Source organism: Anthonomus grandis, chromosome 5 (assembly GCF_022605725.1).
Source record: "Anthonomus grandis grandis chromosome 5, icAntGran1.3, whole genome shotgun sequence".
Lineage (NCBI taxonomy): Eukaryota > Metazoa > Arthropoda > Insecta > Coleoptera > Curculionidae > Anthonomus > Anthonomus grandis.
The window spans coordinates 17,816,814-17,832,866 of NC_065550.1; the positions used below are offsets into that span (position 1 = coordinate 17,816,814).

Here is a 16,053-nt window from a genome sequence, read left to right on the forward strand (position 1 = left end):
TCATTGTGATGAGATCAGGTAACTAGGCCGCCCATTCCATAACGTTCTTAAGATATCCAAAAGAACAAGTTAATCCATTACCTGATCTATGCGAACAATTGGCCCGGACCTGGAAAAACAACCCCATACCATTTGGACTAAAGCTTTTTCCGACTAAGCGCCTTACAAATTTACTCTCGTCACTAAATAACACCATATTCCATTTTCAGTGCTCCAAGCGCGAATTTGATGCGTTTTTTTGTCCATTTGTTGGAGAAATTAAGGGCTTCTTTACAATGCGACATCCTAATAATTCATGCTTTACCAATCTGTGTCTGCCGGTTTCAATGGAAATGTCAATAGTTAACTGCTAATAATAATAATAATAATGATGTATTTATTTAGCTTCAGCTAAAAAGGTAATATAGATAATGAAATACATATTTAAAACTTAAAAATTTAAATCAATAAAAATAAAAAAAAATGCAAATAAATTGAAAAAATGTGTGCTTGTAGGTGCTCGTACAATTTATAAATAAGAAGAAGAAACAACTAAAACTAAGAATAAGATGTATAAAAATAAAAATAAAATAAGACATTCACACACTGATAAATTTTCTTAATAGCCCCCTAAACTGGTTTAAATTATCACAGATTTTGATTTCAGCTGGCAACTTATTAAAATCAACAATTTAACATAACAGTAGCAGAAGTGTATCGATTGCATTTTAGGATTAGTCTCATTGCTCTATTTTGAATTACTTCAAACTGTTTTACCTTGTATTTAGGCAGGTTGAACAATAATGTGAAACAAAACTGCAAATGGGGAACAGCAATGGCATCATATAGCAGAAGCTTTGTATGCATTCATAAGTTTTTTCCAACTCTATTAATAAACCCAACTTTCTTGGAAAATTTTCTCATGGCGTAATCTGCATGTGCGATAAAATTCAAATTCGCATCCAAAATTGTACCCAAATACTTTCATCTTCATAAAAAATACTCTCATCACCTACACTGATGTTCACATTGTCAATATTTATTTGATTATTTTTCGATTTTGTGATTAAAAGGCAAAATTTAGATTTACTTGTATTTAAACATAATTTGCTGATACAAAGCCAGCTGAAAATTTTGGTTAAGTCACTATTTATATCAGGTACCATCTGATCAATATTGTTTCCTTTTATATAAATCATTGTGTCATCTGCAAATAACACAGTTTTACATTTTTGTATAACTTTTACCATATCATTTATATATAATAAGAACAATAATGGACCAAAACTGTTCCTTGGGGAACACGAAATACAACATTAAGGACTTCAGAGAGACTATTCCCATAGTTTACACGTTGGACTCTATTACGCAAATAAGATTCAAACCAGTTCAAGACATCACCTCTAATTCCCAATTGGTTTAATTTATATAGCAGAATTTTTCTGTCTATTATTTCAAATGCTCGTTTAAAATCTAAGAATACCGCTAAAACATATTTATTATTATCAATGGCTCTGAGAAATTTATTACATATAGTAACGACAACATACTCACATGAGTGACACTCACAAAAACCGGACTGATTTTCAATAATTATCGAGTCTTCGTTACAGTAATTTAGGAGTTGCTCTTTTACACATACCTCAATGAGTTTTTCATAATAAGAATTTTGAGAAGATTTCATGAATAAGTTCATTATAAATTTCTTTTGATGATTATCTCGGGTTAGCTGTAGAAGTAGGCTTTATTATGCGATCAATATATGCCCAAGTTTTTTGCAGGCGGCCATTTTTATTTTTAAAGGCAGTTTTGACTATATCTCGTTAATCATTTGTTCATGTGTGTGTCCATAAATATTAATATCTTGTTGATATATGTTTCCAAACTTTTGTGTTCTGTATATAAAGAAGCTTAGAAAATATGAAAGATATGACTGCCAACTTTATAAATACATAAGTGTTTTTAAGACAGAGATAGGTAGAGATATGTCAATATTTTGTGTTAATTTTATTCATCGTTGTTTTTTTTTATAATGTTTACAAACTTTTGTGGAGTACATTATACAGGGTGGCACAAAATTCTATGAGCTAATATTTTATGAGCGTATTGTTGGGTCAAAATAATACTTTTTTCCCTATAAATATATGTCCCAAAATACATAATACAGCCTGTGCAAATTGCTTGAAGAATATCGATTATTTGGAACCATTATTATAATTATGCGTCAAATTTCCTAAAAATTTGCAAATCTCCGTTTTTTGGATGCTCTTTTAATTTTTCGTCGCAAAAGTCATATAAATCCAATATTAAGGTTTCAGATATGCTTACCCTACTTAATGGTTCCTCTCTCATGTTTTCGATAATAAATTTAAAACGTTTGAACTTTTTTGATACAAAACCGTTTTCGACAAAATCGCTAGTAAACGAAAGGGGAGTATTATTAAACTATTAAACAGAAGAAATGAAGTTGGCCGTTACTGCTTTCATTTTTATCATGTTATCGAAAACATTAAATTGATGAAAACGATTTTTTTCATGGCTGACTAGATGGTGTTCTAGATTTTCATACTTCTTAATTTAACGCATAGATCTAACGATAACGCATAAGATCTTATATTTAGTATTTATGCAAATTAAATCATTGGTAAATGAAAAAATAAACCTTATTTAGACATATTTCAGTCTTTCAGTCAGGCACATGTTTCATTGTGCCTTTCTGAATTGTTTTCCTGATTCAATATTAACTATAATTTTAATAGAAGTCAAGAAAAAATAAAAACAACTTTCTTATTTCAGCTGAATGAGTCAATAAGCCAAGAAAACACAACCAATACATCTAGAGTAAAAACCGGAAGTAGTAGTGACAGCGAAGTAGTGTCAAGAGAAATATGTAAAAAAAGAATCAGCAATGAGAATGAAAAGACAAGTGCTTCTGATACAACTAAGGGAAGAAGTAGTTCAAATCTCCCACCAGCTAAGGAAACGAAACCTCTTAGCAAGGAAAATATTAAAAAACAAGATAAAGAAGCCGACATTACTATTTCATCTATTACAGCAGAAAAAGTGAAAGAAACCGTATTGAGTGGGGTTCCTGAGAGTCAAACTGCCCTGCCTCTCCTCACCAGTGTCAAAGAGGAAATGGAAGAAAAGCGAAAACGTATAATCGAGTTAGAGAAAAGCAAATTTTGTAAAACGCCCAGTAGAAAAAAAAATACATCCGCAAAAAGACAAATACCACAAACTTCAAAACGAAAACGCCGCGGCTCTAAGATTGACGAGGAATCCGACCTTTTGGAGAAAATCGATTCGCAAGATGAGTTTTTCATTAAAAGTGGATCCAATCTGCACAGAAAGGCTAAAGAGACTAGCATTATGGCCGATAAAAATAACAAAGATGTGAAAGAACAAAAGGTGGATGCTGGGGAAGAAACTCGAAAGTATAAAAATGCGGACGAGAATTCTGATGAGACAAAAAAAACTGAAGGTAAGTGTAAAATCTATATTGACCTAATATATGAAAAACCCAATTTATTTTATAAAAAATTAAATTTTTGTTAGATTAGTTTATGTTTTATTAAAATAAACTGAATAAGTAGCTATGCATTTATCTTTAGTTGACATTATAAATGTACTTACTTTTACTTTTCGTAATTTTGAAATTGGTTTCTTTGCTAAAATTGGGGAAGCATGCGAGTTTATTCTATGATTATTGTTAAATGCATGTTGAGTAATTTTTAATTTTAAAAATCATTGTGTTTTGATTAACATTTATGTTCATTAATTCTTTTTGGTAAAGGTTTACAGGTTTCACCTTTGTAAAACTTACCACAACTACAAGGAATTTTATATATTATATTTTTATTTAATTCATTTTCATTAAGAGGTTTAGTTTTTGTTAATAGATATTGTAATGTATTTTGTGATTTAAAAATAGTTCTTATATTAAATTTTTTAGCCTTTTTTAAATTTTATCACAAAAACCAGGAATAAATGGTAAAATAAGATTTGTATTAAAAATTAAGTGATTGAATTTTATACATGGATTAGCAAACTTTTTAAAGCAATTTTCGAAAAATTCTTCTGGATAATTGTTATGTATTAATATGTTTTTAATAAAATCTATTTCAGGTGTTAAATTTTAACTATTACAAATAATGTTTGCAAGTTTATAGGAACGAAGTATAATTGGAGTTACAAAGCTTACTGAAAAAATCTTGACTTCTTTTTTATCCTGAATGTTGCGTTAAGACGAAAGCTATAAATAAAATTCTTATTTCAGCTTCTGCACGCGACAATCAATCTTCGCCTACTCCGAGTGATGACGACTTGTCTTTCTGGGACACATCATGTGCCATGGAAGAACAACACCACATATTCGACATTGCATACGATGAATCAAATCCCTCTACAAAGCGGTTCGAAGACTATGATTTAAGCTTCTTAAAAAAAAAGATTAGTAATGCTATACCTCTTGAGGAAGGACAGGTCCAAATCGTGACAACTCGGGTGACTGAGCATTCAACTTTATGGGAAATACATGGAGATATAGACATTTGCAAAAATGCGAGAAGAAATAGTTCGTTTGAAGCAAGAGACTTACCACCTGATAGTGATAACGAGAACGCCAGTCCCAAATTAGAGGAAAGTGCTGAACCAGGCTGGTAAGTATGTAATTTGATTTATTGCTTTATTGTTGGTTGCTACCCTCTTAAATTTCACAGGTAACAAATAATCTTAGAAATTGTCTTCCTTTAGAATACATCGGTCTTAATATACTAGAAAGGTTTTACTTTTTTTTAAATCTTTATTAACGGTTTTAACCAATTTACAAAATAAAAGCACTTAAATAGCAAAATATAACATTAAAAATTTATATGTTTGAGAGAACTTTTTAATATATAGTTGGAAATATGTAGGCTATTCTGGTAATTAAACTATGATGGCCGTAAGTACTTCTGTAGAAATCAACATAAAAAACTTGTTTACGTCTTGTCTTTCTATTTGCACGAAAGCTAAATCTACCGCAATAAATAATTACAATTAATAGTTCCATTCGGTAATTTAAAAATGAAACATAAATAAGCTGTTAGTCGTCTTAACTCGAGCGTGTCCATCGATACAATTGATTTATAGTCAGTATGCCCATTAATTTTAGAAACTTAAAGTTAAAGGAATAATTTGTTAAAAACTTATAGTATAATCTTAAAATGAGAAACTTCTATACGAGTATTTAATTTTAAAATTTGAATTTCGCGCCTTTAGATATAACGTCATATGTGTTGACAGCTATTACGTTTTGTTGGGTTGGCAGAAGTGATTGACAAGGAGAGATTATGACGTGACTCGATTATGGCTAGACGCATTAATGTATTTTAAATTATGGATTTATTAGTTATGAGTTGTGATTTGTGTATTTGTTTAACCGAATAAAAGGCCATTCTACATATATGCGTTTTTTATGGATTTTTTTACATGTGGTACAAAGTATAATGTGCCATCCAAAAATGCTAATGATATAAGTTCTTCTGCAATAACTGACATTGACAAGTGGATTTAATAGCTAAAAACAATTTAAGATCATCGGCCAATAATAAAAAAGTTAAATCTTTTATCAATATTGGAATATCATTAATAATCAGGTTAAAGAGCCATGGACCCAAATGAGATCTCTGAAGACCGCCAAAGGGAACAGGGAAAGATTTAGACAAACAATTATTCAGTTTTATACACTGCAGCTTACTAATTATTTAGCATTACTAATCTCTTACGCAATTAACCCTCTAGCCAAGAAATTATTATTTTCGCCAAAACCCAAACGTGCAAACTTCGCAAGTATAAGAGCAAAATTCATTCTATCAAACGCTTTTGAGAAGAGTCTGTATACATGGTGTCAACCTCTAAACCCTTTTCAAAAGCACACAAGGCCAGCCTTCATAAGATATGAGGTTGGTAACTGTAGAATGGCCTACTTGAAAACCATGTTGATTTTTAATAATTTCGCTTTACATTTCCTTTGTTACCATTTTATCTAAGATTTTGGGTAGAGTTGGTAATACAGACTCGATGAGTAGAAACTTGCTCATTAATTAGTTACCTACTTACGTTACTATTACAGTAAATACCAAATTAGAAAATACTATCTCATAAGATTAATTATTGAAAAGAAGAAAAAAATAAACTTATTCACGTTGAACTTAAATCTTTAACGATACCTTTCGGTATATTTAATTTAATCCTTAATGCCTAATAAAACTAAAAATGAATTTGTCACAACAATATAGGTGTTATTCATTCATTAAGTAGCAATCCAGGTATAGATTGACAAGTAGAACCTATCAATTAAGTGTTGCATTTTAAATCAAGGATTTTACTAAACGCATGTACGAAACATATTAATTCAGTCTACATTAAATTGCTTTATAAGATTGACATAATAATCAGGCATTTGATTTGATATATTAGAGTAAACACTAGAAAGGTATTTGGCAAACAATTCAACTGTATTACTTCCCTCTTCACTTGTTTTAATATCAAAGTACATGTGTTTAGGAATAGCGTTACCCTTTCTTACATTAGTAACATGCTTTTAGAAAAACTTGGGGTTGACCAATAAATTATCTTCGGTAAATCCGATATATTCCTTGTAACATTCACTTAACACACACCACTTCGCACTGCTCTCTACGCTCAGAACAAGTCACATACCCACCATAATTTTTATCATCACCAAAATTTTCTATACTCTTTGTGGTATTTTTTTTACGAATGAATAAGTTTTTTAATTTCCGAGAAACCCATACAGGAAACTGACTCGCCGTTGTAAAAGGTTTTTATAAATACAGAAAACTTAGTAGCCAGATACACAATTTCATAAAACTCATTAATTGCAATGTCAATATCAGATGCTGTACTATTAAAAGCCAGATAAAAAGTCAGCATTTTTAAAATCAAAAAAATATTTTGAATACTTAAAATCCTTTTCTTTATATGGCACATTAAGAGCAACATAAGAAAAGTGTCGTAAGCCTCACCGGTAATAAATCATCACCCGCAACACCAGTTGAGGCATTTTTTATACTTGATAAGCAAAGATCAATAAAGGTGCTCTCTGGATTTGGGAATTGACAAATTTAAAAACAATTTAAATAAGTAAATACATTCCCAAGCAATGATGTATTAGCGATATTGGAACACCCGGCCGAATATTCAGTTTCTAGGTTATGACCATCATTACATGTACAACCCTTTTAATTTAATTGATACAAACATCTGCTGTAGTTGATAGAATTTTATCATCCCCACCTTCAGCTAACTTTGATATATCAACTAATTGATTATTATCTTTAGGATTTTCATTTTGACATCGTTAGTTTCAAATCGGAATCGAGATTTTGAAATGGGGCATATTTTACCCAAAAAAAACAGAAATAATTTTTTATACGGCTATTACGAAAGAAACACCTTCTATAATTAATGCGAGAATATTCATTCTCGCCCTTGTTTCGGATTGAATATCTGTGGCAACATCTAAATGCGTAAAAATTACATTAATTTAAATTAAAGTAAATCATTATCCTGTTTTCATTTTTATACGGGTATTAAGGTATCTGTAGCCTAAAAGGTAAACTATTATAAATTCATAAATTATCTAATCTGTCATAAATTCAAGTATAAATTAAAAGATTTTAAACATAACTTAATTGATAGTCGTACAAAAAGAATATACTATAATATGCAGAAATTCAAACACTTATTCTTGGGGAGGCTCGGGAAATAAACCTCTCTATTCGTATAGAATTTACCTTATTCCACACTTGCGAATATACTATTCATTTGAATCGATCGAACGAATCGATGTTGGGCATAAGTATGGGAAGGAACTGGTTTAGAATAAGTTTGAAAATACTTATAAACCAGCTGTCAATTAGCAATTGTCTTTTAGCAACGACACCACTGCATAGATTGAAATACTGGGACAGTTTCCAGTTGTTTATTTCAAAGGTAAATCAAATCAAATATGCTTTATTATTATAACATTAAATGTTTTTGATAAAGCTAAAAAAAATTAAGAACAAATATATAAGAAATAATGCCTTGACTCCTAGCTGTTTACCTACAAGTAGTGATACATACGGACAATTTAAATTTGACACAAGTATCGTTGCATTACAATTTCCACCGTAAATGAAAATAATTTCAATTTTTTTAGAAAGAGGACGTATATCAGGCATTGTTGATTAAATCAAGGTCCAAATAAAATTGCACTGAACGAAATAGCAAAAATATTCTCTCCTTTCGGTATTATTCGCTTTTAAAGGTATTGGTAAACCAAATAAGTTTTTGTGTAGAACAGAAACTTTTATGATAATAATGTGACATTGAAAAAAGATACAAACTCTAGAAACAAAGTACTGGCTACTGAACAGATGTAGTAAAGAAAATAAAAATTCGAAAAATAAGATTTTGAAAGGCTGCCATTTTGCTATGGGTAGAAGTAATGACTTAATATTCAAACGATCGCATGACTCCTCTTTCTATTTAATATTTTTAAAATTTTAATGGCAGCGGAACGCCATTTTGAAGTTTTGCATAATGAGCTAGGGACAAAAGAGTAGTATTTAGGTTGCTAATGTGTGCCAAATTTCGAATTTTTATATAGACGCATTCAAAAGATAAGTGGGGGGAGGGACAATTAAGAGCCGCACTGTATAATTTAACGTTAAATTAATAAAATAATATTATATGCATACAATACCAGCAATAATAAAATAATAATAGTTTTCGTTAAAATTGGTGTTGCGAGATATTCGTCCACACCATAAAATCCATAGTTAATTAGCAATTATTTTTTTAACGTTAGCTTTAAATTTTCTATAGTGTTTAATTTGCCTAATGCCAATTGGTAGATGGTTGAACAGTTTTACTATCATAAATCACAGACTTCGTTGTCAAAGTGGAGTGGGGGATTGGCAGGTTAATCACATCACAAGTTAATTACAAGACCGAGTATATATTCTGTCTGGATAGAAGATCATTGAGCTATACTTTCTATGCATTAAGCAAACATATTCCATAATAAAAATTCATGGCAATATAAAAATTTTATTTTTTTAAAAGTATGAGCAATAGAATTGTCTCGGAGAGAAATCATAAATATGTGGCACTGCTCTTTTTTGCCAGATAAACACAGCCCCAAACAACAACCCCAGAAGCATATTTCAGATCTGAGATGTGATTCTGCAAGAACGAAATACAGATCTCTTGCCAGTGCAATACCAACCTCGTTTCTCACAATGCGAACGGCATAAAAACTAGAAGATCTTCGAATAATAAGGGTTTCAAACTTCAATTTGCTGTTAATAAAGCGTCCCAAGCATCTGCATTCATTTAAATCTGCTACACAGTAACTCTCCCCTATTAATATATTTTTGACACTATATTTAAAGTTTAAAAGATCACTTCTAGACATATTAAAGGTTAATATGCTAGCGTCACACCAATTTGATTTAAAGATTGAACTCGATCTGTTAAATAAGATTTAAATCAACTCAAACAATTTCTCCTAAAGTTGACAAATAATTATTCTGTGCATAAAGTTTTATAAAAGAATAATTTTTTCCTTACAAATTGCAAATTTTGCATGAAGCGAACGAAGAAATACGGTGAAAACATGGTCACATCAAGTCACAAAAGACTTTCATCAGATATCTCACTACTCATTACTAGATTGTAGATATTGGAATAATGAAAATCCATACGGGAAGGCATTACTCAATTTGGATGTATTGAATTTATGAATTCGAAATTATCGGGCTATTTTTTCTGAAAGAATATTTAACAGGGAAAGTGTATTTTGGCAAATGTGATATAGTCTTCCTTCAACAAATTGGAAAATCAGGTTAATGACCATGCTGCTACGGAACTCAAAATAGAATACGGTTTCCAGAGAAATGTCTGGTGGTCTCCAGATTTGATTTTGAACTTCTCTAGATTTTTTCTTTGGAGGTTTTTAGAGTGACTAAAAAAGTAGGTGTTATTCTAGAAGTTTAGCTAGCTACTTAGACAAATAAGAAAAGGACATAGAGTACAATAGACAGTGTTCATATATTTTGTGTACTGGGGTTCTAGAGATAAGTAAATAATTGTTTGCATATTTGATACCTGAAATATGCCAAAAGAACTACTTTATAAAATAAGTTTGCTAACGTCAAGATGTTTAAAAAAACATCTTAAAAAATAAAACATTAATATGTTTAATGTTTTTTTCACGTAAACCAATTTTTGTTGTTATGAAGGGATGAAGGGCACCGACATCTCTTTCTGCTTATATTATAATTAGTTGGCAACTTCCATTCAGTTTTTATGTGCATTATATTTTTTTCGACTTTGTATTGACATAAGTTGGTTAGACTAGAAATACATTTACGGTACAAGTTGTTTATCATTTCTTTATTGAAATTGAATTTAAACACATTTTTGTTACTGATTAAACGATTTGATTTTTCTTACTGATTAAACGAAGTTGATTTGATATCTATCGCTACGACTTTCGGATTATACCTTTATTTACCATATTTGGGTTTAAACATTTCTTTTAAAAACAACTGACGGAAACTGCGTTCAAAAATTAATAAAGAAGCTTTAAAGTTTGAAGATAAAGAAAATTATTATTTATTTATCAATATTTAGTAGGCTTGTTTTAGTAGAATTTTAACTAAATAGGTGCTATAGTGCTCAATATAAATTAACAGAATAATTGGCTGTTTATTTCAAGTTGAATTATAAAAAAAATATATACTTTTGTTATTATTAAGTTTTTGGCTCCTTATCGTTTAATGGCTCCTAAAGTATGCCAATAGAACTATCATTGCCCCAAAAATGTTTTACTAGGGATTTAAAAAAAAGTAAAGCCAGAAAAAATTAAAACCATTTACCATTTTGTAAAATTTCGTATATTTTCTGCATCATCAGGTCTTAAAAAATTATACTCCCGCAGCAAGTGGTCATAGGGAAGCTTTGGAATCCGACTCTACCGGAAATTGATCAGATTTCTTATTTTAATGTTATGCTTTCTTATTTTAAACAAGACCCTGAGTATATTATTGCTAGTTTTGATAATAAATGATATTCTACGATTAATGATTCTTCGCTTGGTAATTTTTGACACCTAACCTTAAAATTATTTGATTTTTTAAAAAATTAAATGTCGAATATTTTCAAATCGAACATTTTTACATAAAAAGATAATTTAAATTTACATTGTATAGTATCACTTTTTGTAATATAATTTTTTATTTCATTATGCTACCGTGCTATCGTTCCATTAGAAAAAAAAATGGATTAAGGTGACCTATGAATGCAACAATGAAAATGCATCATATAAAAATATTCTTGACATCTTAGATTGAAATTGAACAAATTACAATCACTCTGTAATTCAGAAACTAAGAAAGATTTTGCAACTCTATTTAAAACATTTTGCGTCAACTAGAATAATAATTCTCTGATTTACATATTTACACTAAACGGATATTGGGTAATTTGGAATTTGACATATTTTTTCTGTAACATAGATTTTTTTCTGAATAACCTCTAAAAATTTAAATTTTAATCACGATTTTGCCTCTAAACTTAACTTACATTTTTTCATTCTTTTACAGTGCAAAAAAGAGAAAACATCGCTCTGACAGCAGTAGCTCAACCTCTTCTGCGAAAAGGATGAAAGGTACCCAAATCCCTTTTTTGTCTTTAAATGATAAGAATATAAAGACAATTTTGAACAAACTTCACGGTCCTACTGACAAGACTTAAGGTCTTATTAGCCCTTTATGTGCTTAAGGTACCTGACTGAGAAAATTATGTTTAATTTATAAAATAAATGAGTGTAAGAGTAATTGTTTAGTGCCAATAGTGTCGATTCGCCATATTGTTATTTGTAATAATTGTATTTTTTGTTTTAAAGTTCAGAAAAGTTGTTGTTTGCCAAAAATGTATATAGGTTAAGTTAGAGCATAGGTTCTTAGGACACACTGTATATTTGTGCTTTAAAATTATTTACATATCTTCTTCATAAGTAAAATTAAATTAAGCCTAAAGTAGGTCTAAATTCAAAACTATAGGATAATAAATTGTTGAAAAGTAAGTTTCTATTTAATTCTACCCTTAAATATGTAAAGTGTAATAACTTTATCAAGCTATTTTATTAAGTTTAAACATCACTTTTTTATTTTTAATGATTTTAGCAAAACATTTGCTTCGATTTTTCCTCAAATCATAGCAAATCTTTGTATTATGTTAATACATTTGTTTATTTAAGTGATTTACGTCTTTTCTTTTCTCGATCTTTTTCATATGTAGGTGAATTAAAAGAAGTGGGTCCTAAATTAAAAAGAATATGTAATAAATTGTTGACATAGTAAGTTTATTTGAAATTTTCTCTAAAAATTTAATATAGTAATAATTTTAAAGCTTTACACACTTGTTTTTAATTTTTTTATGTATAGGAACAGGAGACTAAATAACTATTTGTTGTTGAATCATTAAAAGTATAAAAAAATGTCTAAAATCCAAAAATTAAAGGTTTTTAATGACTTAGTTGCTTATGTAAATGGTTGCTGCAAAGGGTTGATTTATAAGCGATATCTGTTATACCCTCCTCCAATTCTTATGGTATTTATTTAAGCTATTTCCGAAACTTGGATAAGTTTAGGTATACAGCTTTAATTTCTCGTTAGAATGCTAGAGTGTAGAATACTTCTAATTTAAATGTATTTTATGAATTTTTTATATCAATAGTTTTTGTTATTTGCAACCACCCTGTGATTCAGAAACTAATAAAGATTTTGCAGCTCTGTAAAAGTAGTTAAAATGAGTATCAAACTTGATAACTTCTTAACATTTTTCTTATATCTTTTAATGCGAAAGGTTTAAAAACTATAGAACCTTTAAGTCTCTAACAGATTATAAATCTCACTGGATCTTTAGCAGAAGAGGTCAGTTTGCTTAATGATTTTTTTCAGAATTTGGAATTTTCAATCAGGATGTGGAACATTGAGACGAATCTAGGGAATTTTTCTGGTGTAGCTTTAAATCCTAAAATACAGTTTTTTAAAGTACCTATTGTAATTGTAAGCCGCGATGCATAAAAAATAAGATTTATTAATTTATCAATTATCGTTTTTGATTTGGCATATGCTCTTAATTCCTGCTTTAACAGAGAGTGTTCTTCTTTTTGCTTTAAGTTTGCCAATATGGAGCCAAATCAGTACAAAGTAGGTGATTCAACTGACTCACCTACCTAATTCATTACTTCTCACTCTATCTAACATATCCAAAAGCCAAATATACGCATAATGTTTTTTTACTACAACCAAAATTGTGGACTTTAAAAAGATGAACATTAATGTGATGCAAATCAGCTTTCTTAACCTTAAATGGTGAAACTGAGAGATAAACCTGGTAATTTGTCATTGACACTAAATTTTAAACTCGAAAAATTCATCCATTATCCCAAAGATGCTGATCATACACTTTTAAAAAAGGTAAAAACACAAAATCTACAGCATCACAAATACATTTAATAAAACGACAAAGGTCACATGTTTCGCTTGACTAGAGCATCATCAGACCTAAATAATAATTAAAATGATGTAACCCGAAAAAAGGAAAATTCAACAAAAACTTACCATAATATACACAAAACACCTAACATATAAATAAACAAAGCTTACGATAAAGTGGCAGTATCTATGTACAAACTCAGCTAAACAATCAAATCACCTTATACATTTCAGAAATCTAACCATCATTTGAGTCTAGAACTATTTAAGGTTATTAAAAACTAGGTGGCCATCAAATTCAAACCTTTCATTAACACAGGACAGATCTGGGCTTTTAAAAGCTTTACTAATTTCCATTGTCTCCAACAAGTCTAGTTTTTTACTTTTATTGCACTGATGAAGTATTTTTATATTTTGGCTGTCAGGAAAATTATGTTTGGAGTCGAGGAGGTGATTAGCAATATCCGATCTGATGACTGTGATATCGGTATTTTTAAATTTTTTATATCGGGCCTTGTGTTCACTAATCCTAGTAGAAATCTTCCTACCAGACTGGCCGACGTACACTGCAGAGCACTCTTTACACCTAATCTCATAAACTCCCGGAGATGAGAGTGGGGGTAGTTTATCTTGAGTTTTAATTAGATATTAGATGTCTTTTTAATGTATTATTGGTTTTAAAAGCTGGGGTTATGCCAAAGGGAGAAAAAAAGCGGGATAGTTGTGGCGAAATTGGTCCAAAATAAGTAAATGACCTAAAAGTTTTGATATAGTTTGTTTGTTGTCTGAAAAATTAAATGATAATTTATACTTGTTCACATACTGAAAATACATTTTATATATAGGTTTAAGAGGGAAAAGTAACTGACTGCTAATTGTTTAATGGTAAGGAATTCTTTTTTAAAAGCTTGACGAGAAAGTGGGATGTTAAAAAGTCTGTAAAACAAAGAATGGAAAGCAGCAAATTTATGTGAGGACGGTGATGTTGAATTATATTGTATAATATTATCTGTTGATGAAGAGAGTTATCATAATTATAGAAATTTGTAAGCTCTACCTCACTTCCATTCCAAATCATACATATATCATCCAGATACCGTTTATAAAAGATGATGTTATTTTTAAAATTAGTGCTCATTATTTTTTTTGTATCTAAGTTACTAAGAAATCCTTCACTAAGAAATTGCGATAAACAAGAGCCAGAATTTGATTCAGCAAGAATTTTGATCTAACACAGTAGAAAGGAGCAAAAGTAGATTTTCCACCAAGAGTGAATCAAGTTTCCCTGAGAAGATCTTTGACTAAGACCAGACAATCAGCGGGTGGAATGCTTGGAAATAAATTTTTCACGTCTAGCGATATAAGCTATCTGGAACGTGAACGTTCTGAAAGCTTTTGGCAAAATTCACTGAATTTGTTACAGAATATGGCGCTTTGAAGTTTGAGACATTTCTAAGAACGTTATTAAGCCAAGATGATAACTGGTAACAAGGGGAGTCAACAAAGGAAACCACAGATCTAATTGGCATGCTAGTTTTATGGACTTTTGACGACCCATATAATAGAGTTGTTTTAGGGTTCATGGGATATAGTTTTTGTTTTGTGGAATTGAAATATTCTAAGGTTACCAAGGTCATGTCTAAGACTTTTTTTTTAAATTTATTAAAGAATGGACCTGTCGGATCTCTGTCGACCTTTTCAAAGTCATCTGTGTTTAGAAAATCCATTACTTTATTTATGTAATCGTCCCTTTTTAAGGCAAGTAAGCATGATTCCTTATCGGCTTTTATGAAAACTATATCGTTGTCCCTCATTTTCTTTTTTATTGATCTTAATAGTTGTTGTTTTTACTTATTCTTTATTTATTGTTAAGGAAACAATTTTGATTTAAAAAGGAAATTATTCTTGCTCTTAAAATGTTTTTATTTAATGTATCCGTTGACTGTAGAGCATTTTCAGCCTCCACAGCCATCGGTCGGTTCTAGTAGGAAGATTTAATCAATTTTAATTGTTGTTAAGAAATTTTAATTCGTGAACAAGTATAAATTATCATTTAATTTTACCAGATAACAAACAAACTATATCAAAACTTTTAGGTCGTTTACTTATTTTGGACCAATTTTGTCACAACTATCCCGCTTTTTTTCTCCCTTTGGCATAACCCCAGCTTTTAAAACCAATAATACATTAAAAAGACATCTAATTAAAACTAAAGATAAACTACTCCCACTATCTTCTCCGGGAGTTTATGAGATTAAGTGTAAAGAGTGCCCTGCAGTGTACGTCGGCCAGTCTAGTAGGAAGATTTCTACTAGGATTAGTGAAGACAAGGCCCAATATAATAAATTTAAAAATACCGATATCACAGTCACCAGATGGGCTTTTACTAATCACCTCCTCGACTCCAAACATAATTTTCCTGACAGCCAAAATATAAAAATACTTCATCAGTGCAATAAGTAAAAAATTAGACTTGTTGGAGACAATGGAAATTAGTAAAGCTTTTAAAAGCTTA

General features: G+C 30.0%; 1 protein-coding gene across 2 annotated transcripts in view; it reads left to right on the forward strand.

Annotated features, from left to right (window-relative positions):
- LOC126736291 (nucleolar protein dao-5-like) overlaps window positions 1-12,298 on the forward strand; it is a 58,287-nt gene extending 45,989 nt beyond the window's left edge. For both annotated transcript variants that reach the window (XM_050440576.1, XM_050440577.1), the window contains exons 12-14: window positions 2,776-3,463; window positions 4,259-4,640; window positions 11,640-12,298. In XM_050440576.1, coding sequence (XP_050296533.1) covers window positions 2,776-3,463; window positions 4,259-4,640; window positions 11,640-11,790 — 1,221 coding nt within the window. In that variant the 3' untranslated portion in view covers window positions 11,791-12,298. The remainder of the gene's footprint in view (window positions 1-2,775; window positions 3,464-4,258; window positions 4,641-11,639) is intronic.
- The last annotated feature ends 3,755 nt before the right edge of the window (window positions 12,299-16,053 follow it).